The sequence below is a fragment of the Dermacentor albipictus genome, chromosome 3, assembly GCF_038994185.2.
Source record: "Dermacentor albipictus isolate Rhodes 1998 colony chromosome 3, USDA_Dalb.pri_finalv2, whole genome shotgun sequence".
Taxonomy (NCBI): Eukaryota; Metazoa; Arthropoda; class Arachnida; order Ixodida; family Ixodidae; genus Dermacentor; species Dermacentor albipictus.
In genome coordinates, this window is record NC_091823.1 from 18,298,659 (window position 1) to 18,324,502 (window position 25,844).

A 25,844-nucleotide genomic window follows, 5' to 3' on the forward strand; every position below is an offset into this window, starting at 1 on the left:
CATTTTCAAAAAAAAAAAAAAAGAGAGAGACGAAAGAGTGCCATGACATTCTGCACTGACGTAGGGTCCACGTGTCTTCCAGATGAATGTGCACGGCGAGGAGGAGAGCGCTCGTTAAAAATGTAGCAATTGAAGGCGAGAAAGAAACCTCGCACGCCTTCGAGTTCAGAGTGGTTTTCCCCCTTGAAGGGCCTCTCGCTATGGGCTTGGAGAACGAAAAGTCAAGCGCAGCGCATAGCTCACGCAGTGACTTTGGCTTTCACGCTTTTGACGATCGTTCCCTGCTAAGTATCGAGTGCAAGCACGGCGCGAAAACCTATCTGAAGTTTCACAGGAAAGCCGGCGTGCTCTTGCTCTCGAGGGAGCATGGTACACGCGAGAGAGCCAAGCACCCACACGCACGCGCGCATGTCTCTGCGTAACTCGTCCTGCGCATAACGTCACCGATTATGGCACGTCACCTCGATATATATTTCAATGCAGAACGCGCCACCCCGCTACCGGCAGTGCGCCGCGCAACAAAATGAGAAAGAGAAGTAAAAAAAAGGAGGCGGGGCTCGTGACGTCAACGTGACGCCATTCCTCACCTCCGGTGAGAGAGGGAGAGAGAGAGAGAAATAAAAGACAGGAAAGGCATGGAGGTTAACCAGATGCACATCCGGTAGGAAGGTACGTAGGTAGGTTCCCGTTTCACGTCGTTTCAGCCTATTCAGTTAAACAAGAACATATGTTACGTGTCCGTAAGGTGAACCAGGGTCCCTCTGCGCAAGAACCGCATGCACAAAGCTGCTCTACCTGATGATTACATCGCTGGGAGCAGAAGTTTGTTTTTTGAAAATTGGCTACAAGTCGTGAAACTTGAAAACTAAATTTGAACGCCACTTTTACAATTTGGTAGAACTGGAAACAAACCACATTTTTTTTAGTTTTATCAACTTCATTTCTTAGATCGTTCAAACCATCAATGCAGATATGTCAGTTTATAAGTTAACTCAAACAGCTGCCTAGTTTACGTAGATGTCACAAAACTTTTAAACGGAAAACATCAGTATGCTAGGAGCCTACGCTATAAAATGTTTTCACCGCTTGAGACGCTCTATAATCAGTATAATTTACGTATATTTTATAAATGTTACTGTTGCTCAGTCGGAGCTGTAAACATTATTTTGTCGTTTTTTTTAACTCTTTCTTCATGTTGAAAAAGGGAGAGAATGAAAGGCAGGAAAGTTAACCAGGTTGCACCTGATTTGCTACCGAACTCTAGGGGACGGTGAAGCAAAAATTAATGAAAAAAGGAAAGGAATAAGAGATGATGTGTGCACACATAACCGCGCCATTAAAGGCGGTCGCTGAGCACATCTTTAAAAAGTGTAGCAAATCTGCGGTGACTTACGGTCGAGTACATAATCCCAATAACGTTTTTTTTTGTTTAACTATTTGTCGTCCAGTGCTTGTAAAGCAAAAAAAGATTTATTTTTTCCTTCACGACATTTAATACAAGATGACTTTTTTTCTGGTGACGCAGCAGATTTCATTCAAACTGGCCAAGCGTGGGTGATGCGAGCATATATGCTTTTCAGGTGTAATGCTGGAATCAATAGTGCCATTTATAGCTAAAGCTTCCTCTTGAAGCCGCAGAAAATAATTAGTAACGGGCTACATGCAATCTTGCTTTCGAAACGAGCTTTGACTTCGTGTTCTTGTTCTATTGCGCATTTTGTCTCACTGAACTTGTGCAACGTCGCGCAAGCCACTGCGATTCAAGCCGTGAGTCGATCGTGCATTAGGCGCGTTAGAGGGTATCGTGCCGAAGTAAAAAACGCGTATACCCGACGAACGCGTCCGCTGTCGGAAGCTTTTTTTTTAATTTAATTTTTTTTAAACTCTACGAAGTGACACTCAATTATGACGATAAACGCTCCGCATCGTCGTCTGCTTTCGTCGAGATCGGACGACGTGGCCCCGTTCCGTACTGATGGCGCTGTCGCTGTCAGAGCTCTGCGGGGTCTTTTGTGAGATTTGCAGTGGCCATTAGGATTGTACTTTGGTTAGCAGCGCCCGCTTTGCCTCTGTTTTATTTCCACACACGCACTCGCTCTTTCGACGAGTAATCAGTAACGCTGAAGGAGTCACAATGGGGCGGTGAAAATGGACAATGGTGTCGTCCTATGTAACCACGACGGCGTGACAGTTGCCTTTGTGCGGAAGCCTTTGTGCGGAATATATGCCTGCGCTTTCGCAGGGCTGTTTAAGTGAGCGGGGAGATCGAATGTCGTCAGACAGCTTTTCATCATTTTCTCCTCCTTTTCGTAATTGCGCACTTCCTCTCCAGCCATAACGGGTGGCGTTTGACACGCCCAGTTGGTCCATATGCTTAGCTGACCTATTTTTTTTTCTTTCTTTTATTATTATTTTTAAATGGATGGTCCAGTTCTTGGCTGTGTTATGTGATGCCCGGAATTGCTATCCCTGAAAATACTGAGCTGAACTCCCTTTCTCAAGCGCGATCCTTACTGGATGCGTAGAAGGTCGTTTACTTTAATCTAACCTGGAGTATAACAGTTCACCTTTGCATTTACCAAGCCATTTTCCCAACGACATCCTCATCGCGTCCGCTCCTAATGGTGTGTCGCTGAATAGGTGACGCGGCGCGAATCAAATTAAGGGAGACACGGAAGGGGTTTCTCCATATCGCACCATATCCGACATTCTATTTCAGGACACTGAGGCAAATAGGACAAACAAATGAAGGAGAGAGGAAGACAAAGCCTGCGTGGACTTTCGCGCGCATCATGGTGTATACGCCGCCCAGTCACAAGCCCCGTGTATACGAGCCCGACAAATTCGGGTCATATATTAGCCAACATGTCTGGATGCGCCATCCTAAATTGCCACCTTACGCTTTTACACGATAACCGTGTCGAGATGGGCGATGCTACAGCGACTCCCAACTTTCGAAGGATTGCAACTTGGAAAGTTTGCATCAAGCCGGCAAACTCAAATGAATAAACAAACAACAACATAATCCACAACAACCAGTTTCCTGCCCGGCGAAGAAGTTGGGCCCTACTTCGTCAAGTTCGTGTATATTCCGCTACAGGCGCTCGTATAGAACAGCCGGCCTCAGTCCACACAGCTGACACTGAGAAGATCATTCTAGCCTGCCGAGCGTACTTGAGATGGGAAGAGTAGCTACACGAAGACTCCAGTTTTACCGTGTACCCGAACGCAGCAAGCCAACCGGGAGCTTTTCGAGCAGTGGCGTTTATACCCCAACGCTGAAAGCCGATTCTGGAGAGAAGTTTCGGAAGAGATGACGACTGTTGATGTCGCTCGTGAGTAGTTTGGCCTCGGGCAGAAGAAGGCGTGAGGCGGCTCAGAGATCATCTCGGCATATCGGGGCTCGCCGATGCCTCCGAGGAGGAGGAGGAGCGCTGCCTCTTTCCGCCAGCGCGCACGTGCGTCATCAGACGTTCCTGATGAAGACCGCGTCGCCAGCGCGGTTTCCATTTCCTGGCTAACTTGTTGGCTCAAGCAGGGGCGCCAAGCCAGGCATTTCGGAAATAATAACGATAATAAAAAAGGAAAGTGGGGGCGGAAGGTGTGAGCCAGTGAGGAGGAGGGATCCCGAGGCGGGTAATGAAGCGTAGCCTGCGGCTTGATCGATGATGGTTCTCCGCTAGCAGACCGCGCGGGCCGCTGGTTTTTCGTTCGGAAGGGACCCGCGGTGTTGCCACCAGCGAATCGCGCCGGTATAGCAAGTGCGTGGCACGAACCTGCGCGTTGACGGCAACAGGCAGCACGGGAAAAGCAGATATTTCTGTTCTTTTTTTTATCCTAACTGACTTTTCTTTTTCTTTTCTATATCCTTTCCTTAACTGTCAGCGCTAAAGACCGGCATGCGCAGATTCGGATGTATCGAAATGTCTTTTTTTTTTCTTTTGCTTTTTTCCCCTCAGGTCGACACGTTTGGGTGTAGCATACGTGTAGCTAGTTGTGCTGAAATCAGGTTCCGTCGGAGCGAAGGAATAGAAAAAAAAAGACGGTGCTAAATGAGCTGCGCAGAAGCAGGAGTAATTCGTCTTTTGATACTGCTGCTGCTTTTGTTCGCGGGCGGCGGCGGCGTTCTCAGATTTCGGCGCACTCGTTAACTCCAAACAGCAAACTGCTTCACACGAACGTCGCAGTTGTAGATTGTACTTTGTGCAGCTGTTCCGCCAAAGTTACAAGCGAGGCTGGAAATGCTGACGTGAGGCGAGTTTCGGTGTGTGTCTTGCACGTGGCGCCTCGGCGTTTTGATGGATGGCGTAGGCCGTCTACGGGCGACGTTGCTGGGATAAAATAATGAATAGGAAGATGGCTTTACCGGCATAGATGTCAGCGTGTGTAGGTCTGCAGATACCAATATTTCGGCCGCACCCACAGTTCCGCTGCAGTGATGTCCATGGAGGCCTGCTTTGGTTAATGTGAAATTTCTCAACAAGCAGGCAAAACGTTATTTCGATGAAATTAGTTCAGAACAGTGAAGTTAGCCTGTAGTGAACGTCACAGAAGCATGTATTATGTGCGGCACGCAATAAACGGAGTGTGCAAACTAAATCTATCTGATGTTCTTATATGCGATTGCTTTCGCTGTACTCGTCGTCTAGACGTCAATACATTTATTGCGCCCTATAAATAAGTAAACTAACGATACTTTGTCACCTGGTCACTAATATGGTAACTGTAGAGCTAATAGGTGCGTTTAGACACAACCGAAACAAGCACCTCTGATAACCTACCTTTGGTGGAATATTTTTAGCACCGAAAGTAAACCCTCGAAATGAAAGAAATGCTACCTAACAATAAGTTCCTCTCGAAAAAAATAAATTGAAGCTGCGCATTAAGCTATCTGGTCCGCGTTTATATGTGCCCTCTTTAATTGCTATCACAATATAACTGCGATGGCAATTATGCGGGCGCTTGAGGCGCATCCGCCGTCAACGCCGTCGTACTGTCCAGCTACTGACGACGCAATCGCCGCTTGGGCGCGGAACTAAGCTAGAGGGTCTCCAGGGAGGCGGAGTGCGTTTGGCTGTGAAAACGACGAAATGAAGTAGACGCACCGTCAACGCTCCTCTGAATCAGCTCGGTGGCGTAGCCAAGGCGGCGTGTTCCCTTCCGCCGCTGGCGTGGACATTGTGCGTACGCGTACTACAAGGACACTAGCGATCCTGCTGAGATGCTGTGTGTATGCGCTCTTCTGAGTGGAACAGACAGTAAACATCAAGCTAACGTTACCTAACATTTCACTGCAGCACTGACTGACGCCGACGGTTTCGCGTCGGACTCATCTCGTGTACCTGCAGCGCCTCTGGCGGCGCTCTTCATCGCGTCAGGATTGTGAGACGCCTGGTAGCTGCCAAGGCGCTGTTCCTTCTCCCCAGAAGCAGTTGCCTTGCGTGCTGTGTCGCGCCATCATATCGCAACTGCGTATTAAAACACATTCCGAAGGGGTTTAACCGAAATGCTGAACATTCATATCACTGCGAATGATTCGCCCTTTTGAAAGTTCCAGTTTTCTTTTTTTATTGCGATAGCAATTATATGGACACTCCTGGCGGATTTCTGCCGTCACCGTCACTGTTATGTTCCGTGTAAACTCCAAGCGCGATAACATCGTCGCCGCGCGCCGTATGCAGTATGAGCAAGTGAAAGCGTGCGAGTGAGCCGATAACGGTGGCTCAATCTCGTGCGCGCAAGGTAGGAAAGCGGGGAGGAGGCGCGCCGTCTTCCGTCGCGAGCAAGGCATCGAGGAGAGAGGAAGAGTGGGGGGAGGGGGTGCTTTGGCGGCGGCTGTGTATGGCACGGCCGCGCAGGCCCTATCTTGAAAACGGTCTGTGATGGTGGCAAAGTGCACCGAGTGCTGATAACTTCGTATTTGACGTGTTCTCGCCGCTTATTTCGAATTGAAACCAGAGGTAGCGCGAAAGTCAATTCGCTCGCTGCTGCTGCCGCTCTTTCTCACTCCAGCGTTTTGACAGCGAGTGCGCGCGGTCATCGTGTGAGATGTGTTATGTTTGCTTGTGCGCGCACAACACCATGCTTGTTAATTTAGTAAGTGAATGTTTACAAGTTTATACGGCCGATGAAACTATCTTCACTTGGTATAACTGACTGCTAATTTGCTATAGCAATCGATGTTTCGCCTTTCAGGCCAAACTGCGACTTTTGTTTCAGATCAAGTAAATTTATATTCGTTACTTTCGAATTTCGTTTATGACTAAAACCATTAACTTACCAGAATTGCAGCATCACATATGAGCAGAAATCTAGGCAATAGCAGAGTGTTTAGGGTCGCCTAGAGTGCCTGGAGTCCTCTCGGCTATACTCAGCCCTTCATAGAAATTATCTTCCATCTTAGAGAATCTATATTTTCGTCAGGACGTGCCATTCTTGCATTGCAAAAAAAAAAAATGAATGCCGCTAGTGTAGTAGAGCGTGAAGGGCGGTCACTCGTGTTGTGTCTTTCTTTTCTTTCTTGTTTTTGTGGTTGTTGCTTGAGAGGCTGCCCGAAAGCTTTCCCTCTTTGATGTGACTAACATGATCTGTGATGCTGTTAACCTAGATGTCATTCATTTTCTCTAAGGTATCATATAAAAGTTATTTCAATGTTTCATTTGTACACAATGCAGATGTAATTTGCACGTATGTTTGGTCGTGTTTGTTTTCTCTGTTATATTACTGCCAATGTGTTGAGAAAATTTGAGAACGTTTCACTCGTTGCCTTTTTACGGTTGTTTAGTTCAACGTGTTTCTGTTGAGATCTTTCTAAAAGTGGCTTAATTGCTTGGCATATGTTGATAACCTTAACTCTTACTACTTAACCTTAACTCTACTACTAGAAGAAAATAAAAGCATCTGATAGTCTTAAACTATCATTTTAATATCGTGTTCGATCAGATTCGAAAATCTCTGTTTGCACCCGCCCTATTGTGGTGCTGAGTCTACCGTCGGCACACTTTTAAAGCAGTATATATTTCTTCAGCTGCTTCATCCACTTTTTCGAGTGACAGAGGTTTAGAACTTCAGCCGTTAAGATTAGTAGAATGCCACATGACAATCCAGTTCAATGAAGCGCAACGGAAAAGAGTGATTGTATGCCAACAATGCGAGAAACTGCGCGTTATGCCTGCAGACCCTCTAAACACCCTAAAGCAATCGCGTATTGTACCGCCAAGCTGGTACACTCGCGGCTTTGGTGAACCACGATCCGGATGAATTAGAATCGTTGTTCGATCCTGCCTTTATTTCACTCGAAACGGAACAGAAAAGCAAGCGCAAAGCGGATACAGCAGTACAACTTTTAACTTGCTCAAAACCCTGACGAAATATATGCGACTGGCGGCGTCAGGAAGCAAAGCTACAGAAAGGGGGAAAAAAGTAGTTGTAATATAGAAGGGTGGAATCGATCATCGATCTTGAAAGTCCGGCCGGGACGGAGAACAAACGTCCTTCTTCCCGCTTTCCTTCGGTGTTATCTTCTTCTTCCTCCTCCTTTTTTTTTTCTTTTGTGCATTCGTCCTTTTGTACTCCTTTTGTGCATGCGTCAATGTAGCTGTGCGTTTCATTTCACTCTCGCTAATGCGGACTGACGGGTCTCACGCGAGTCTCCATTTTAATGCGCTCTCCTCACTGCAGTCGCCGATAATGCGCCGCTTCAAGGATCTCTGAAATCCTTGAAACACTGGAAATCTCGAAGAGAGAGGGAGGAATGGAAGGGGAGTAAGGGGCCTGTACTTGAATGCGAGGCTGAAAATGACCCACTGTGTATATCATGGCGCTAGAGCGAGCCCTTCTTGTAATCGATGGAAGAAAAGTTTGAGGCGGTCGCGTTACGTGAAAGTTATGACAATGCTGGCAGCTGCTGTAGGATCGTGTGTTGCGATTTGTGCGTGACGCAGACACACAGGTGATCCGCCATACTTCGTTTTAATGCGAAAGCATTATATGCCCCATTTCGCGAAAATCCGTCGGCGTCGTCGGCGTGACCGATCGATGGTACCGAAAATGGCAGGCGGCGCAAAGAGCAGAAACACGTCAAAAATGCTCGGGCTGACGTCGACTTTCTCGGGGACGTTCCTGTAAACAAAGTAAATTAATGGCTTTGTAAAGAAAATGTGGTATTTTTCGGCCTGGATGGTAATCGAGCCCGGGCCTCCGGGTGTGAGACGAGCGAGCACGCTACCCCGACGACACGGTGGCTCCACGGTTCTGGCTGACTGAAGGTGTCCCTACTGTGTGCGTCATAGCACACGTCACAACCATCTTGCTTACTGAAGGTGTGGCCTAGTGCATGCGTCATTGTGCACTTGACGGCGCAGCCTATGGGGAGGAGGGCGGGGCCAAGTCTTGAGTGTATTACAAAATGAGCGTGCCGCCTACCGCGCGTCACTTTCTCTTCGGATTTCATCGGTGCTGCGTCTACTGCGAAGGACTCACGACGCCACGTCACGACTGTATAAAAAGAACCTGTGTGTGGCCAGTATATATACACAACCACGCACACCAAATCAGCAGAAAGAACTTTAAACCCGTCGCGGTGGCTTTGTGGCTATATAGTGGTGGGCTGCTGAGCACGCGGTCGCGGGATGGAATCCCGGCCACGGCGGCCGCATTTCGATGGGGGCGAAATGTGAAAACACCCGGTTAGTTAGATTTATGTTCACGTTAAAGAACTTCATGTGGCCCAAGTTTCCGGAGTCCCTCACTACGGCATGCCTCCTAATCAGATCGTGGTTCTGGCATGTAAAACTCCATAATTTAATTTTTTTAGAAAGAACTTTAATGTGTAGAAAACATCAATCGAAAACATTTCACCAAAGGGGCTCTAAGCTTTCGTATGCTCACACGTAAGCAATCGTAAGTGTCTCTGCCGAATTTTTTAATATTGTTTTTTCGTGAGGGCCTTCTTCCTCCCCTGATGCTTCTTTTAACGCCACATATTCGCATGTGACTACTTTCGCTTCACTGCCGTTAAGTATTCCAACACTGAAAACTGTTTGCGTCCGGGAGCTGAAGGTCGCAAATTTTGAAGCCACAGTTCGTATGAATTAAGAGTTCGGAAAGGTACGGGCACCGCGCTGACTAATAAGTTAGCTAATGGAAGAGTTCGCGGGGTGACAGAGCGGCACCCGTGCGCAGACGCGACGCTTTGGTGCAGCGAAGGGCTTTCTTTGAACTCAACAAATTTGTGCTATACCTTTCGTGTAAACTCACACAGCAACATGACGCCCGATAGCTTACATATAATGCGTTCGTCCTGCATATTTCTCTTTTCTTTCTTTTTTCGTTGCTTTCGATTTCGCTGGTTTTTCTCCAGTCAGTGTTGTCTGAAAGCGGTAAAGCTGAGATCGATTGTTTAAAAAGAAGGCCCGGCGTTGTACACAGACAATCCACTTTCTTTATTCTAACTAGCTTTTTACGAGTTTGTGTGATTCTTGAGAGATAACTACGGTATCCAAGAATAACAGTAACTGTGCCTTGTCACCAATCTCGGAGCGATCAGTTACCGGTTACTGCCGATGCTGCATACGGTGCTGTGCAGGTATGAAGCTTCATGCTGGATGTATTCGCGGCAGTGTATTCGCGGCATCGAAAAGCCTTTGCGTGGCGCTAACAGTATTCGGTGTGGCCGTATCGCTTCAGCGCGTCGTACCGCTCGTCGTTTCCTTCAAAGCAAAGCGACAATGGGGACCGTTTTCGTATCACTGTACGAGCGCACACCTCGCGGGTGTCTCTCCGGCTTCCCGAATTCTTAGCGCAGCTCTATTCAAGAATGGCGCCAGCTCTTTATGCAGCGTGGCGCGGTTGAAAGGAGGCGTCGCATCAAAGGCTTTTCCGTGATGTAGAGGTGCAAGAGGAACACTCAGCGCCGGTGAAGTACGTGGATACCGATAGCGGAAGGTTTGCTTTCACTGCCGACCAGGCATGCTTCCTGGGAAGCTCCGATCGTTGCCGAGTCGAAGTAAGAACGGTAAAGCGCTCTTCTTAGGCTGAGGCTGGTAGCTTCACTGCGGTGTGCCGCCTTTGCGTGCTTTCGTTTGTTGTACAGGTATGCGTGAGTACTAGCGAGAGAGCGTGCGCGCTTTGCGTGCAAGCACGCGTGCGGGATCGTTGTGCCCGTTCCTTGTTCTGCATTAGGCCTCCACAACACAGGTGACAATGCGTTGTGGCTTCTGGCTCGCTGGTTTTCCCACGGATGCTCGTCGATCCGAAGAGCAAGGGAGACGCAGTATTAATTTTGCAAGTAAACAGCGAACAGAGCAGAGCAACAGTAGTTTAGCAGTTTCTCTGTTATATAGATGTATACAACCGTATTTGTTAGCGCAAGAGGTTGTCGCAAATATACGGCCCACTGCACGGGTAATCGTACCTCGCTCCAAAACGCATATAGCACTCTCCGAAGTTTTGGACATTAGCGACGAAGGCCTTCTTGTCATCCCTGAGGTCAGAAGCGCCGGGATGCTATTAAGACCCTGCACAAGTATTGCAACCAGACGTGGACACATGCCGAAAGACCGGCACATAATTATATTAGCTATTAGATATTTTTTATCATCCCCGAGTGGGCCTTCCCTAATCTATTCCGTCTGAAACGTATCTTCCCAGATAAGCATCAGGACGACACGCGCAAATTGTGCAGGGAAGGACCAGCAACTCTCAAACACATGCTGTGGGAGGGCAATGTATAGTTATAGTATGGATGGCAGTTACTCCGGAGACCCTGTCGTCGAGGTGGGCCACCGCTCTGCGCAGCTCAGACCTCGGAATCCAGGCGTGGGCAATCCAGCAAGCCCGTGAGGCGGCGTTGAGGCAGGGCCTTGACGTTCCTCGGTGGGAGACCTGCGCCCGGGTCGCGTTAAACGTTGCGGGACGTACAAGAAAGTTGTATCCATCCATTCATCCATCCGAGTGGGCCTAGCTAGGTGACGTTGACTTTACTCGCGTCTATTGTGGACCAAATAAAGTTGTTTCACTCACTCATTCGTCGGACTGATTCTGTCCACTGTCTCAAGCTCCGCGATATCTCCGCTACAGGCGCACTCAATTTAATTGCTGTAGCATTGATATGCACACTCCAGGTTAGTTTTCGTCGTCGGAGTAGCCGTGAGGTTCCGTATAAAGACCAAGTGCGAGAGGACAGCGTGGAAAGGTGAGCCGAGAAGGATGGTGGTTTGATGCGCGCTGTCCTCCCGCGTGCCCTATGTTGGAGGTCACGTGTCCAGGTGCTTGGAAGCTGGCTTAAGGGTAGGCGGGTGCACATGCAGGGCGAGCCGAGATGGCTGGTCCCTTTATAGGCGCTGTTTCTCCGGGTACCTGGCGTTGGAAGTCGCGTAATCTCAAGTTTCGGAGACGCCTTGAAGTGAGAGACAACGCGAAGCGTTCGATTCCCTCTGCTTGCGATCTCCATCACGCCAGCGTCAAGACAGCCAGTGCTCGTGGTCATCGAATGAGATATACTCATGTTTGCATGTGCACGCGTGACACGGTGATTTTTAATTTACTTAATAAGAGAATGTTTACTGCAATTTATTGGACCAATAAAGATACGAACCTTACTTCGTGTAGTTCTTCACTACATTGCTGTCGCCATCAGTGCTTGGTCTTTCGGTCGAAGCTGCGACTATAACTTCTTTTTTTTTGTACTCACTACCTCCCAGATAGACCCACTCACTCCTTCGAGTGATTGCCCTCACGATCAACCCACTCATTCGCTTAACTGCCTCCAAAATCGGTCCTCCCGCCTGACTGATCGCCTGCAAGATGGTTGTTCCACTCCTCTTAAAAAGAACCTCTGAAGTCGGCCCGCTCATCCGAGTGATTTCCTCAGCAACCAGCCGACTCACTCCTCTGAGTGAATGAATGTTCTTGGAAATAGCGTAGTCACTCCTTTGAGAGATTACCTGCAGAATCGACCCACCAAGATCTCCAAGTGACTGCCCGCAGGTCAGCTCGCGAAACGCAAGCGTGCCGAGGCGCAACGTCGCAGAAGAATACCAGACCAGACATAATGTCATAGATCCATAGACACAGAAGTATCAAAAGTCATGCAGGCAGCCGCAAAGTCGTTGTTGGAGCGAAAGCTCGAGTAAATCGGCGCACGAAGCCGAGCTCAAGAGTCGGAGGCGGAACAACTCCGCCCGTCTACTCCAGTAAGTTGAGCGCGTGAGAAAGCAGCGTGACTCAGATTCACGCGTAATTTAATCATTTCTGTAGCATGGAAGCCTAAAGCACTATTAGGGAAATGGTGACCGCAAGTACGCTCTCCCATGAATTGTGGAAAATAAAAGCAATACCCCCCCCCCCCTCCACCAATTTCTGGTTTCTTTTTACCATTAATGTTCATTCCGCTCACTGCTGCTCACTCTGGGTAGTATACGTAATATATGCATACCAAATGAACAGTCTACCGCAAAAGAGTAATGTCGGCCGTTGTCGATAACGTCCGACTTTACTCTTTTCGATAGGGTCTAAGTTAAATGCGTGGCTTATTAGCCGGCTCTTACGGAAGCAAGCAACCCCCTTAATTCCTAATGTATTTCTGTATCTCTATTTTGACAGAGAATTATGCGAACTGTGCAGCCTGAGACGGGAACAGAGACGACGAAAGAAAAACACGAGAGTCATATTCTTTATTTTGTCGTCGGCTTCGTCCGCATTTTCCTCTATAGACGTTTGCAGTTATAAATTTGATTAGTAAGTGGTCTAATCTACAACCTTTCTGAATTGACGGAGAAGTAACGAGGGCAAGAAGGTAAATGTGAAGACAGTGGTAACGAATCTACATGTACTAGTGACGTATGCCTACTTTCCATTGCGAATGCGTTTCCGGTTTCACATTTTCGAGTCGCAAATAGGAGGCTACATTTACACGTTCTTCTAAGTATCTAAGAATGTTTAACTTATGACTTGGAGTGGCGTTTATGAACGCTCATTGATACCCAAATGAAATTACCGACAGTTCCAAGTGTAACGGCTGTAGATGCGAGGAAACCATCGAGCAAACTGTGGCGCACCTGTTCTTGGTGCGACACCCAAAGCCTTTCTCTGCAGACATCCTTGAACCCAGTTTGATCAAGACCATCTTCCGAGTATAATACCGTGGGACCGTGGTTGCATCGGTTGCTGGCACAAAAAGCTATTCGCACACTAACGGAGTGTTCGAAGGGCACCGGCCTGAGCGACCGTTTCTAGTCCTGTGCATCCTCCTGGGTGAGTGCGCGCAGTGCCCACTCTCGCCCTTTATTCTAGTTTTCTCTCTCTCTCCTTCTCTATCTCTTTTGTTATTCCTTTTTTCCTAAAGCCATTTCAGAGTAGCCAACCGGACACGTTTCTGGTTATCCTCCCCGCCTCTCCTTTCCTTGCTTTCTTTTTTCTCTCTCTCTCTTTAGGCATCTTCGTCCATTGATTGCATTGTTTCTTGAAAACTAAACGATCGCCTCATTTGTTTCAAACCGCGGAGAAGAGAGACGTTGGAAAACAATTTCCTCTCTTTTCTACCCGTTTGCTGTAAGCCGCGCGGAGTCATTCCACCGCTAGAACTCCGCGATGAGGGCGCCTCAGGTCTTGACACAGGTTCCCTGTGGAACAAAAGAAAAGAATAAAAATAAACAAACCACGGCGACGACAGAGTGCCCGAAAGCGGAGACTACAGCTTTGGAGGGAAGCCGTTCGACAAAGTGATACGGAGCAGCCGCAGCACCTACCCCATCCCTCCACCTGTCGACTCGGCTAGAGCAGTTTTCTCCTCGATCCTTTGCAGGAAGTATAGGACGAGCTTTGACTTTACTTTGGTACATTCCTACATTCGTGCGTGTTCTTCCTTTCTTTTTTGTGTGTGCACGTGCGTAAGAGGAACGGAGGGAGAGTGAATTAGTGCGTGAAGAAAGACTTCAATACGTGGAGTACTCTGTGTTCACGTTAGCGTATGTGTCGGCGGAGCCCGCTCTTAACGGAGAGAGAAAGTTCGCGAGATAGGGAGAGATTACCTGCTTGGTGTGCGTTCGCGCGGGTTTCTTTTTGTGTATTTATGGGTATGCGTTCACACCTGTTCGCCAGTCCGTACTTTTGTGTGTGTTCATGCGTGTGTGCGTGCATGTGTTTCAGAAACGAACACGCAAGAAGAAAAAAAGCTGGATGAGAGCTTTAAGGGCCACCACTTGCTACAAAAAGTGTGCTTGTTTCCTGCGTGGATCTTTCACTCGACTCTGGAAAATCACCGAGGGTCGTGATAGGGGTTGAATGTGCGGGGAAGATGTGTGTGTGTGTGTGTGTGTATACGGCTGGCGTGTGCGGCCATTGAAGCCTGGTTCCCTTATGTGGAAGAATGGGCTCATTTCTTGGCCCCCGAGAACGCCGGTTTGATCCGCGCGAGTCGACGCCCGATCGCACTCCTGCACCTGACGCTCGATTCGCCTGCCTTGTGTGGCGCAGCCTCGGCCGCATGGCTTGTTATACGGGCACGCGGTTCTGTTTCTCGCACGGTAAAAATCACTTCGTAGCAAAAACGCTTCTTGCCCCCGTCGTCTTCCTGCTTCCGTCACTTGTGCCTCGCACTGGGATCGTGTTATGCCTTGGCTTTTGTTTCATCGTTTTCAATTCTTGCAGTGAAAATTGCTTTCTTTTTTTCTCTTGACACAACAGTGCCTTCCTCCTTTCTTTTTCTCTTTTTTCCTCTCTGTTTTCGTTCTCGCCCAGGCACTGACGTATCCATATACCGGCCTGTACTCCCTAGGAATAATGGTGCGATGTCGTGGGCGTCTGTTGTAGACACTGTGGTGGAAGGCGCGGCTATCGCGGAAACCTGTGACTTCTGGCTTTTGCCATAGGCAAACTAGAACTTACCTGATGGCCACGGTAAAAAAAAAAGAGACGTATGCGAACGAACACACTCGATAATATACGTGCATCTAGATATGCACAACGCAAGGTACTAACGAAGAATGCTAGGCATAACCTTGAGAGACAAAAAGTGAGCGGTTTGGATCAGATAGCAAACGGGTATAGTCGATATTCTAATTGACATTTAAGAGAAAAAGATGGTGCTGGGCGGGTCATGTAATGCGCAGGTTAGATAACCGTTGTACCATTAGGGCTACAAAATGGATACCAAGAGAAGGGAAGCGCTGTAGAGGAAGGGAGAAGACTAGGTGGTGCGATGAAATTAGGAAATTCGCGGGTGCTAGTTGGAACTTGGAACCGGTAGGCGCAGGACAGGGGTCATTGGAGGTCGCATGGGGAGGCCTTCGTCCTGCAGTGGACATAACACAGGCTGATTATTATTATTATTATTATTATTATTATTATTATTATTATTATTATTATTATTATTATTATTATTATTATTATTATTATTATTATTATTATATGCGAAAAAAAGAATTCTTACCAGGGCAGTTGAACACTTTACCATTGGCGTTCAAGGTAGTCATTTAGTTGTATATTAAGTAAATCTTTCGTGGATATATCACTTGTTGCTCTGAATAATTAAATTACGCTTTAACCGCAATTAATCTTTCCGACAGGTTATTTGGTTGACGTCGGTCGAAATGAAGTAAAACGCCTCATACGATGTCATCATGCACTTGTGTGATGAAAGGTTCCTCTCCAGACAATAATGTTGCCCTTGTTACTTGGTAGCGTAACCCTGAAACGCGCGACTCTGAAGTACTTGGCTAGAGAGAGAGAGAGAGAGAATATAGGACGTACGTAATTATTTTGAAATGTCACTTCTCTACAACGTCGATGAGGTACCAGTAAGAAAGATTGCATAGTACAAAATGTGAAGTTCCAACCCCCCCCCCCCCTCCTCCTTTTTCATTTCTTTTTCTTCGATGCGACGGATGCAAGCCAACACGTACGGCCGTTTGACTGGCGAGCTCATAGAATAAAGCACGGCAAATTATCGAGGTAAAACAGTATAAATCATTGTGATGACGTCCCGTATCGTTGACGATGCTTCGTGTCTCCGACGAGATACCGCTGATCACTGGCGATCAATGGCACTTAACACTGCACTCCTGCAAAGTGTAGTACTGAAGCTCGTTGAAGATAACCAGACTATTTTACTAAATTGTAAAAATTTGGTAAATAAAAAGAAAGCTCCGAAAAGATGATGGTATCGCTGTTCGGAAGCCGGGCTTTTTTCTTCTTTTTTTTACGACCAAGGATGTTCTGGAGCTTGCTGCATGTGCCAAGATGACTTGCGACGAAAGTATTATCTTACACATTTCTTCTTCAAACTCGTTATCTCTACAAGCAACGATGCTTAATAACAAAAAAAGACTTCACCCATCGTTGTGCGTAAAATTCATCACGCTAATAACTTTCTTTCATCCTACAAATTACGTTCTATTACACGTCATCCGCATCTGGCTTCGCCGCATCCACCTTCGTGCACATGCATGCAAAGTGCTTTTCCTTGAGAACACCAAACGCTTTGGCACGAAGTGAGGAACTTGTACAAGTTCGATCCTCTAGAATCCCGAGGTAAACATACTCTTTTTATTTATTTCTTTAACTGAATCCGAACTTTCTCTGAACATTGAAACACTCGCAGAGTGTTTCAAACTTATTGAGTAGCAGCGCCGAACTCCGCGACACCACAAAGAGCTAGCTAGCTCTCATGCCGCCTATCCGTTGCACGCTCGAATGGAAAATTGTCGACTCGTTTAGGAATAAGAAAAGGGGATTTAGGCTGTGGGTACGGAGCGGCTAAGCGAAAAGAAAGGAGAGAGTGAGGGAAAGGCCGCGCCAGGGAGAGGCGAATAAATGTGCCAAACGCGGCTGTGCTGCGCGCGGTCGACGTGTAAAACGGCTCGGAATTAACAGCTCTCACCGCGGGCGAGGCAAAGAATATCAGGCCCGGAGGACGAAACGACGTGGTGCCCTTGGCTTCGGCGCGGTGCCGCTATAAAGGATACAGCGAGGGCCGAAGAAACGAACAGCGCGCGCACATTTCCATAGGCACTTGGCGGGGTTGGCCACAGCTGGTGGAACAGCCCTCCGCCCTCCCCACTTTCTTCGCTCCTCCTCTGCACACGATCTCAATAAAACGGCGCAGTGCCGCAGAAGCTGGAGCTAGGTGCCAGTTAATCAGGAGCCCCAAATAGGTCCGCTTTCGGCCAGGTTGTCGGCATTCTTGAACGAGATCCTTTAGAGGAGTCTTTCTTTCTTTCTTTCTTTCTCTCTTTCTTTCTTTCTTTCTTTCTTTCTTTCTTTCTTTCTTTCTTTCTTTCTTTCTTTCTTTCTTTCTTTCTTTCTCTATTTTTTTCGTTGAGTGTGCGTGAGAGGGCAATGGGGAACGATACGCGGAGTTTTATATACATTTAATTGGATCCGGTATCAGCGTTCGCTCGCAGGAAATGTTATTATTATGTCTGCACCAACGTCATCGAACCGTCAGCTACCCTCAGTGATAAGCCAATCACAAGCCCATTCTACGAGCAAACAGGTTCGTCATATCAGTTCGAGATTAGCTCTCACAAGAGCTCTGTAGCTTCCAGCACACTGAACAGCTTTAGCGAGACCGGCCGTAACCCCACCGTCTTCCTCCTTTCCACTTACTCTTCCTGTAGCCGTATACCTCGTTCTTTTTTTGTTCTTTTTTTCTAGGCAACGCCGCCACCTGAACGTTAATATAACAAAAAATGGAGGAAGAAATTCTTTCGCCACCACCTTCTTCGTCTGCCTCCGCACTCCCAAACCCTCCTGCCTTCTCAGCACCCACGGCCACCCCCCTTAATTTTGCCGGGCGCGCGCGCATTGTGGCGCCAGAGAAGTCCTCCGGCTCCTTTGTGGGCCACCTTCACAATGGATGCGTCGTAGGGTGAGCGGATGCATGCTTTACTTATTTTGGACCGGAAGGGTATGTGCGCACGAGGCGTTAGCGCATTTTGGCTGAGGACTTCGGTGGGTCCGTTATTTGTAAGCGTTTTCTGGTCTCCTTCTTTAAATATATATATTGTAGATTCCAGTGAGGCAGAAAAATTTTGGATCCCCACTCTGCTGCCGGCGCTCTTCTCTTTCTGTTTCGTCTTCGGGGAGACTTCTGGCTGCCGCGGTGACTGATCACTTCTGGAGTTTTCCTGGGGCGCACGCGCCGGTGTCTACTTATTGCGAGTGAGCCCGAACGGTTGCACAAGCCTCCTGCACCTTTTGAAGGGAACGGTAGGAGAGAGTATATGGCGAAGTCGGTGGTGGGAAGGTACGGATACGGCCGAAATCAATGAAAACGCGTCTTTAAGACCGGGAACCTGTCGATAAACTGGAACAGAGGATGAAGTTGCAACTGCACGAACTAACCGCATGTTTCATTGCCGGTTGCTTAACGTACAGGTGGCATTTCGCATTATTAGCAGCTACAAAGACTTAGGAAATCATTTGCTGGAAGTTAATTCCAGGACGTCGGTAGAGCACGCGTTGACAACGACGCAGAAACACAGCGTTAAAAAAATGTTCACCTGAGGCCACCACAACAAAAACTGCCGGACCATTCTTTTCATTAAAGTTTACATTCTTCTTCTTCTGAAGGTACACGCCTGCTTTTGCTGATGACACGCACATGTGTACAGCGTCTACACAAGTCTAGAGAGCCTCTCCCAATACCTTAGCTCTTATACCTCATTAGCTCTTATACCTCATTTCGCGTGGCGCGCGCAGCGGGCTGTATGGGCCGACTCAGAACAACAGTATGTTCCTAGTTTGCACTTACGACTCCATATGTGCGAGTTTCGCGTGCCACGTGACCTTAACAAGCGCCATTGCGCATGTCTACTCCGAATTCGTCTAAATGTCGCAAACACTAATAATTTAATATTTAAAATCAAACAGATAAAGTCGCCACTGTGCTCGGCGTGCAATGTGCGGGACAGCATAACTGACCTAGTCTGCGCTTGCAGGTTACTTACACTACAAAGAACAGCCTTAATGTTCGCACTGAGCATTCATAAAAGAGTCATCCTTTGAGCTAAGACACATCCGCGACCCTTTGACTAACGCTGTCTGTGCATCTCGTGCAACGAGGGCACTTCTAAGTCTCCTTAGAGACTCTGACCTCAATGAAACACTTTAGTTGAGTGTTGTGTTTTGTGTATGTTGGGTACATGTGTCGTTCACTGTGCATTCATTTCATTTTTCATCCCGTCCATGTGGAGTTTAGCATGCTAGACGCGCCGCCAGGCAAGCCCCTCCAGGATCCATTAACGAGTATATATATATATATATATATATATATATATATATATATATATATATATATATATATATATATATATATATATATATCTTGTTCAGTTCACAGCGAGTCAATTTTCTGGTGTTGGGCTGCTGAGCACGAGGTCGCGGGATCGAATCCCGGCCACGGCGGCCGCATTTCGATGAGGGGAAATTCGAAAGCACACGTGTACTTATATTTAGGTGCACGTTAAAGAACCCCAAGTAGTCAAAATTTCCGGAGTCCCACGCTACGGCGTGCCTCATAATCAGAAAGTGGCTTTGGCACGTAAAACTTTATGATTTAGGCGAGTCAATTTTCACGCTAAAGCGATAATTTTTGTCCTGTTTCATAATGAACACTTCGTCCGGAACACTTCGTCGTCAAATAAACTATAGTCAACGCAGGTCTCAGTGGCACTTGGCTACAAGATGTATTAGTAGTGCGTCAAGGGAATATTGAGGTTCGCAGCTAGAGACCTTCAAGGCATTTGTTTAATACACCTTTAATGTTTGTGTTTAAGGCAGCAGGCGGTCACTGCAATTTGTTTGAATGCAAATACAGTTATTAAAGAGCTATGAGGTAAAATAGGATGCTGACAAGAAAGGAGCAGCCTTGTTCTTCAAGTGAGGTGGGGTTAGCTACAATATCGAAGTCGTTTTCATTATTCTTGTTTTCCACATTGTCGCCTTATTCTGCGCTTCCTAAACGTTCTTTATTATACGTCTTATTATCGCATTGCGCATAATCAACGAAGCCTTTGCACACGGCTTTGACGAACTTAACGCAGCACGGCTAGCGAACTGAACAGACTTCACTCATACTAAACGTTGGGCATATTAAACGATAGGTATACTGAGCGTTATGCATAGGAACCCCTGTCACATTCCAGTCTTTACTTATTCTACTTACGCCAGAGAAAAAAAAACAGCGATGACTGATCGTCTGCTAAGAGGTGGTTCCTTAAAATCCGGCAGGGAGCTCTCCTTTATTGAGTGCCACTTCGCGCTTGCGGAGATAAAAAAAAATACCAAGTAATTAACGGCCACAGGCAACGCATAGCCAAGAGGCAGAAATATACAGTCTTGAAGACAAATTTTAATAAATGACTAGAAAGCTTATACGAAGTCTTTCCTTTCTTTCTTTCTTTCTTTCTTTCTTTCTTTCTTTATTTCTTTCTTCCTTTCTTTCTTTCCCTCTTTCTTTCTTTCTTTCTTTCTTTCTTTCTTTCTCGCATCATTTTTAGAGCCCAGCTCAGTTCTCGACAACTCGCTCCACGTGTTCTTGACAAGCACCTGTAAAGCGTGCTTTTCTGCAAAAAGTTTTATTGGGTGGAAAAGCTGCAGTTAAAGTGAAGTAGGGAACGTTGCTATAAATAAGGGCTATTTTGCCGGCGCCAGAATTGTGACAGGGAAAGAAAAATAGCTGAACTACGGTGAAGACGTACGTAATGGGTGAAAAGAAGAGCGAAGGGAGTGAGAAATATTTTGCGAGCGAATTACGAACTGGCGAAGCGACGTTCATATTATCACGTTATATTGAAGGTGAATAACCGCAAGCACTACCAGGAAGTGCGAATAAATAATCGAACATTGTATTGGGATGAACTGGGCCCAGAAAAAAAAAGCAACACTTAAATAGCAATGATAGTGGTGAGCTCGGTCGTCGGTCGTCGAAGCTGAACTTAGTCCGTCCGGTATTTATACATGTCTCACCGTACATATTTAAATAACCGCAGCTTCTCGGGTATATTTGAGAATGTACAGGGCTATTGGCATCACGCGCGCAGTCTGATTACATAAGAATATCTCGCTATAGAATCGGCGGCAACAGTCAAAAAGATTCGGAAACAGCAGATGCGTCTTGCGCCGAGGGATAACATGATAACAGTGACAATCCGGTGGAAAACGGACGCCGACAAGAAATAATACAATGTACGCCTGAGGATGCGAGAGTAGAAGAGGCACAAAAGGGGAGGAAGTAATGTGCTTAAACGGTTCGGTGCATCCAGGTGGTGACAGCACAATTTGGCGAAATAACTGTTACAAGAAGGCTAAGGATAACTAGTGGTATTCAGTCATAATTTAGCGACCGATATGGCGGTAACGAGGTCGCGAGATGTGCTTATTGCGGATAAATAACTTTCGGACTTAATTCCACGAGCCTGTCTACACCTTGTCGAACATGTATCTTTTGAGGTGCATCGGGACATGCTCAAGGAACACATAGCAGCGTCTCCTTTCTCCTGTTGTCATTCCTAAATCAGTTGGTCTGGGCTTCTTGATTACTCAACCTAACAGTGCCTCTTCCGTCGGTATTCGTGCTGTGCGTGTGGAGCGTTGGCTTTTAGACACACTCTGGATTATTAACATAGGTCAAAGATATTCATAGTCGACACCGAAAAATGGCAAATGATCACAAATTATTCGACCAGTTCCTTGTATGTTGTTGTTAAATTGTACTGGGTGTGTTAAACATTGGGTCGACGGGAATTTTTTACGAGCCGAAAAAGAAATGCAGGGCTCCGCAAAACATTTAAGTGGAGCACTATAAAGGTGCCATCTTTACCGAGTAATGTGATTGATTGGACTAGTTAGTGTTGAAGCGCCCTATGTTGAAAGCGCAAAACCTTTGACAGCCATTCCACCACCACCACCACCACATCACCACCATCATCATCATGTATAGGTGAAGGTCTCTTTCTGCCTATTTTTCATTTTCTCGCTGTTGTATTAGCTTTATTGTGGTGTCTTATCTGCCGACTTGGTGTTATGAATGCGCACATATCTTTTCGCACTCATCTATAAACTTAATCCACATATAGTTTGATTATGTTACTAGATACGATAATCCATCAGCAATGGCTGCGGTAGCGTCGTTTCTGTCATTATTTCAGCTTTAAATGTAACTTTCTTCGTGTACCTGATACCTGGAGAGAGGTTCAGAATTTTTGAATATTTGTTCGTCTCGAGAGTAAGAGCAAGTTTTAGCTCGGGGGCTTCTTAAATGCACGGGGAAAGAGAAATCCTTTTTCTTTGCAACTACTGCAGCAAATTCAGTTAGGTTTGTTGCATTTAAAAGAAATAAGTTAGAAGTTCGACTATAGAAAGCAGATTTTTAATTTAGCTCGTTGATTTCTTTTATAAAATCTTGTTGGAAATCGAAAATTTTCACAAAATAAATCTATCAAGTTTACCATTTTGTAACTGAGCAATGAAAAATGATATCACAATTCTGTAAATTACATCTAATAGCACATCTAAAGCGGCCAAATTGACGTGTTATACTTTGCTCTTAAATACACTCGTATTTTGTGAGCAGAGCATTTGCAGAATCCATGTAAACATTGTAACAAATTCACGTAAAATACGAATTATTATATCAAATTTGTCCGCTTTCAATGTTCTGACGAATTCAGTTTACAGAACCGCGATATCTGTTGCGGTGCGGAGTTACTGATCTTTAAACTTCGCGCTTCTATTCTTTTCAAACTTAACGACTGTCGACATTTTTTATAAAGAAGTTCATCTCATAAATGGAAATTTTGCTTCGAACAGTCACTACAATTTAACTTTGTCTCTCAGATGCAACAAATTTCATTAAAATCGGCTCAGAGATTATCTCAGAAAATCATTTCTGCGTTTCACATTTATTTGAATAGGTGGCATTAGAGTTGGCCCCGAGCTAAAGCATACAGCTTTTGCAGTTCTTTCTTGATGTAAGGTGTTGTCCCCCATTTGCTTTTGCTGAGACACTTGCGATGTCTTACGCAAGCCTTACGGCGTAGATTCGTTGTATCGAGGATTGGTAGGCAGCGCTTATAGATTCGCTGCGTAATTCCGCACAGAACAGAGCCGGTGACCAGTGCGTCTGCAGCGGTAGTACAGATGGCTGTGTACGTACACGCCGACTCATTATATGTGTGCTGTCCTGTGTTGAGCCATGTCCCACGATCACGTATAGTTGGTGAAATGGAGATCTGCGGGAGGCCTCGAGAAAAACCGCTGCTGCGATAAAAATATTTCCGATGTAAAAGGAAATAAATTGCAAAAACCGGTGTACACGCGTCAAAAACGGGACGTATACCTGGCCTTGACCTTGTGCTTCTTTTTTTGCTATTATTTTGTTAATTCAGTGTCACAGGTGAAAAGAAAAAGGAAGAAATAAAGAAAGTGGCGTTTTGCTTGCCCTGGACGTGTATTAAATATCCGGTATTCCTTTGTAACATCTCTTGAACCTGTTCTTGCAGTTTCTAAAAAAGAGATTTCGTTCTTGCAAATCATGGCATTCCGCCGAGCACTAAATATAATAACCCACCGCACAAACACCCGCCAGAGTGCGTGTTTAGAGATTGCGAAGCCGAGGTCGAGAATATAATTAAACAGGGGCTGACTGCAGCCACGTCTAGTGTGATAGGAGAATTGCCGTTTACTGGTGGCGCACCTTTCCAAACACTCGTAAACATTTATAAAGACCTACATTATTTATCAATTTATTTCAACAATGATTAGGGTAGGATGGGTACAGTCGGCAAGAGCTGAGTATGTCAGTTGCTTGCCAAGCCGCATTTTAAAAGTAATAACTGCGCTTCCATGGTGCTTTTTTTTTTAGGTTTCATTGCCTAGCCCTGATAGTATAACCTGGCACAACCTGAATGCAAATAATCACAGCTGAAAAACGACACAAGAGCGTCGTTTGTATACTGAAACCGTGTGTCCAAGCTAATGTTAGCCAAGCTCATCAGCGAAAAAAAAAGACTATAAAAAACATGGTGCGCGATGCAATTTTAAGGCGTACGGTGTTCGGTCGTCAGACCTCTGACAACCGAACATCACAGGCTTTATAATTGTATCCTGCACTGTGTTTTTAGTATTTTTTTAGTCTTTTTTCGACAACCTATATTTAGGAACATGTCGAAATGAATTCGTGCCTCCCCACCATAATCCTTTTCATAGCCTATAGCTCTATGTTGATTTCGACATTCAAATTGTTTAAATAATCAACAAATCAATCAAAATATGGAGGCGGCAGTCTGAGCGGGTGCCACTCCTTCGACTACAGTATTAATTTGCCGTGAGCTGCTAATTAGCATTAGCCAGCCTTTCCCCTCGCTATACTTCAGTATTCTTTTCATATCGATGTATATAATAAATATTAACACCGAGAGATAGAAACTGAGGCTTCACGTCAGGGAGAAGAGTTTTGCCAGTGCGTGTACCCGGCCACCAACGTGACACTCAGAGCAGCCCTCTGCGTGTTTCAGGATGAAAATGCAGGGGCACTTTGTACTTGACTAGTTAGAACATTCGGAGTATGAGAGAGCAGCTGTTAACACTACCTGCACTATTTATTCTCGTCTCCACGTTAAGCTTGCATTACTGCTTTTCCCTACTCGTTCTCACCAATGTGGTGCAGCGCTTTGTAAGCTGTGGTACTTGGTGTTTTCTGACCAAGTCGGAACTCGCAAAGCTTTTTTTTTATTATGGGGTTTTACGTGTCAAAACCACTTTCTGATTATGAGGTACACCGTAGTGGAGGACCCCAGAATTTCGAGCACCTGGGGTTCTTTAACGTGCACCTAAATCTAAGTACAGTGTTGTTTTCGCATGTCGCCACCATCGATACGCGGCCGCCGAGGCCGGGATTCGATCCCGCGACCTAGTGCTCAGCAGCCCAACACCATAGCCACTGAGCAACCACGGCGGGTACTCGCAAAGCTGAGGAGGGTATACTCTAAGCGTCCACAGTGTACATGTCCATCTCGTCTGCTGCTGGAGGGCTGATTGGCTGGGGGCGCCTGTCTCCTTCTGACGCGTGCCCCACCACAGCCAATCAGAACTTCAGCAGCAGACGAATGTACATGTCCACTAGGGGGACAGTTACAGAATAATCACTCCACCCCCCACCTCCCTGTTCGCGCGTCAAAGCAGATCGCGACTGACCTATACGCTGTCCAGTCACAAATACCTATATGTGATATAGGAAAGACAAAGGCCATTCACCAGCTCTTTACTAATCAGCAGCTCTGTGAATTCCCATTTCATCCCCTCCGTTATTTCGTTTTTGAGCAAAGCTCTTCAGTTTAAGTGTAGAGTAAAAGGTCTCTTGTGGAGTCAATATACCCATATTGACTCCACAAGAGTACAGTGACTTACGGGTTTATCCCTACAACTTGCTTTTTCTAAAGTTAGAGTCAAACTCGCTCGCTGACTCTCTGATGTCGCGTGGAGACCGCATTTCGCGGTTTTCATTATCCATTACAATATTTGGCATTGGTATTTTCAAGTATAAATGAAAAATCAATTGACCCGCGAACTCAAAGTGTGACGCGCGTTCAGCAAACTCAATTCCTGACGACCTTCCCCCGCGCTCCTCACTTTATTTTTCTGCATTTAAGTTGGGCCGCCGCAGACCATATAGTAGGGGAAAGTGACAATAGTATTGTAGAATCAATACATATAGACGCCTGTCAGCGAAACCATCCTGCCGTCAATCTTTCGCATCACTTGTTGGTCATGAAGGAAACAAGACTAGTAGTGAACGGGAAAAAAAATTAACCCTCCTAACAGTTATACAGTGCACCACCACC

At 46.3% G+C, this 25,844-nt stretch overlaps 1 protein-coding gene across 3 annotated transcripts in view; it reads left to right on the plus strand.

The window, feature by feature from the left end:
- LOC135896975 (leucine-rich repeat-containing protein 15-like) overlaps positions 1-25,844 on the plus strand; it is a 77,999-nt gene that overhangs the window by 19,512 nt on the left and 32,643 nt on the right. The window contains exon 3 of one of the 3 annotated variants that reach the window (XM_065425536.2): positions 17,656-17,869. The exons of the other annotated variants lie outside the window; for them this stretch is intronic. Coding sequence (XP_065281608.2) covers positions 17,691-17,869 — 179 coding nt within the window. The 5' untranslated portion in view covers positions 17,656-17,690. The remainder of the gene's footprint in view (positions 1-17,655; positions 17,870-25,844) is intronic. 3 annotated transcript variants of the gene reach the window in all.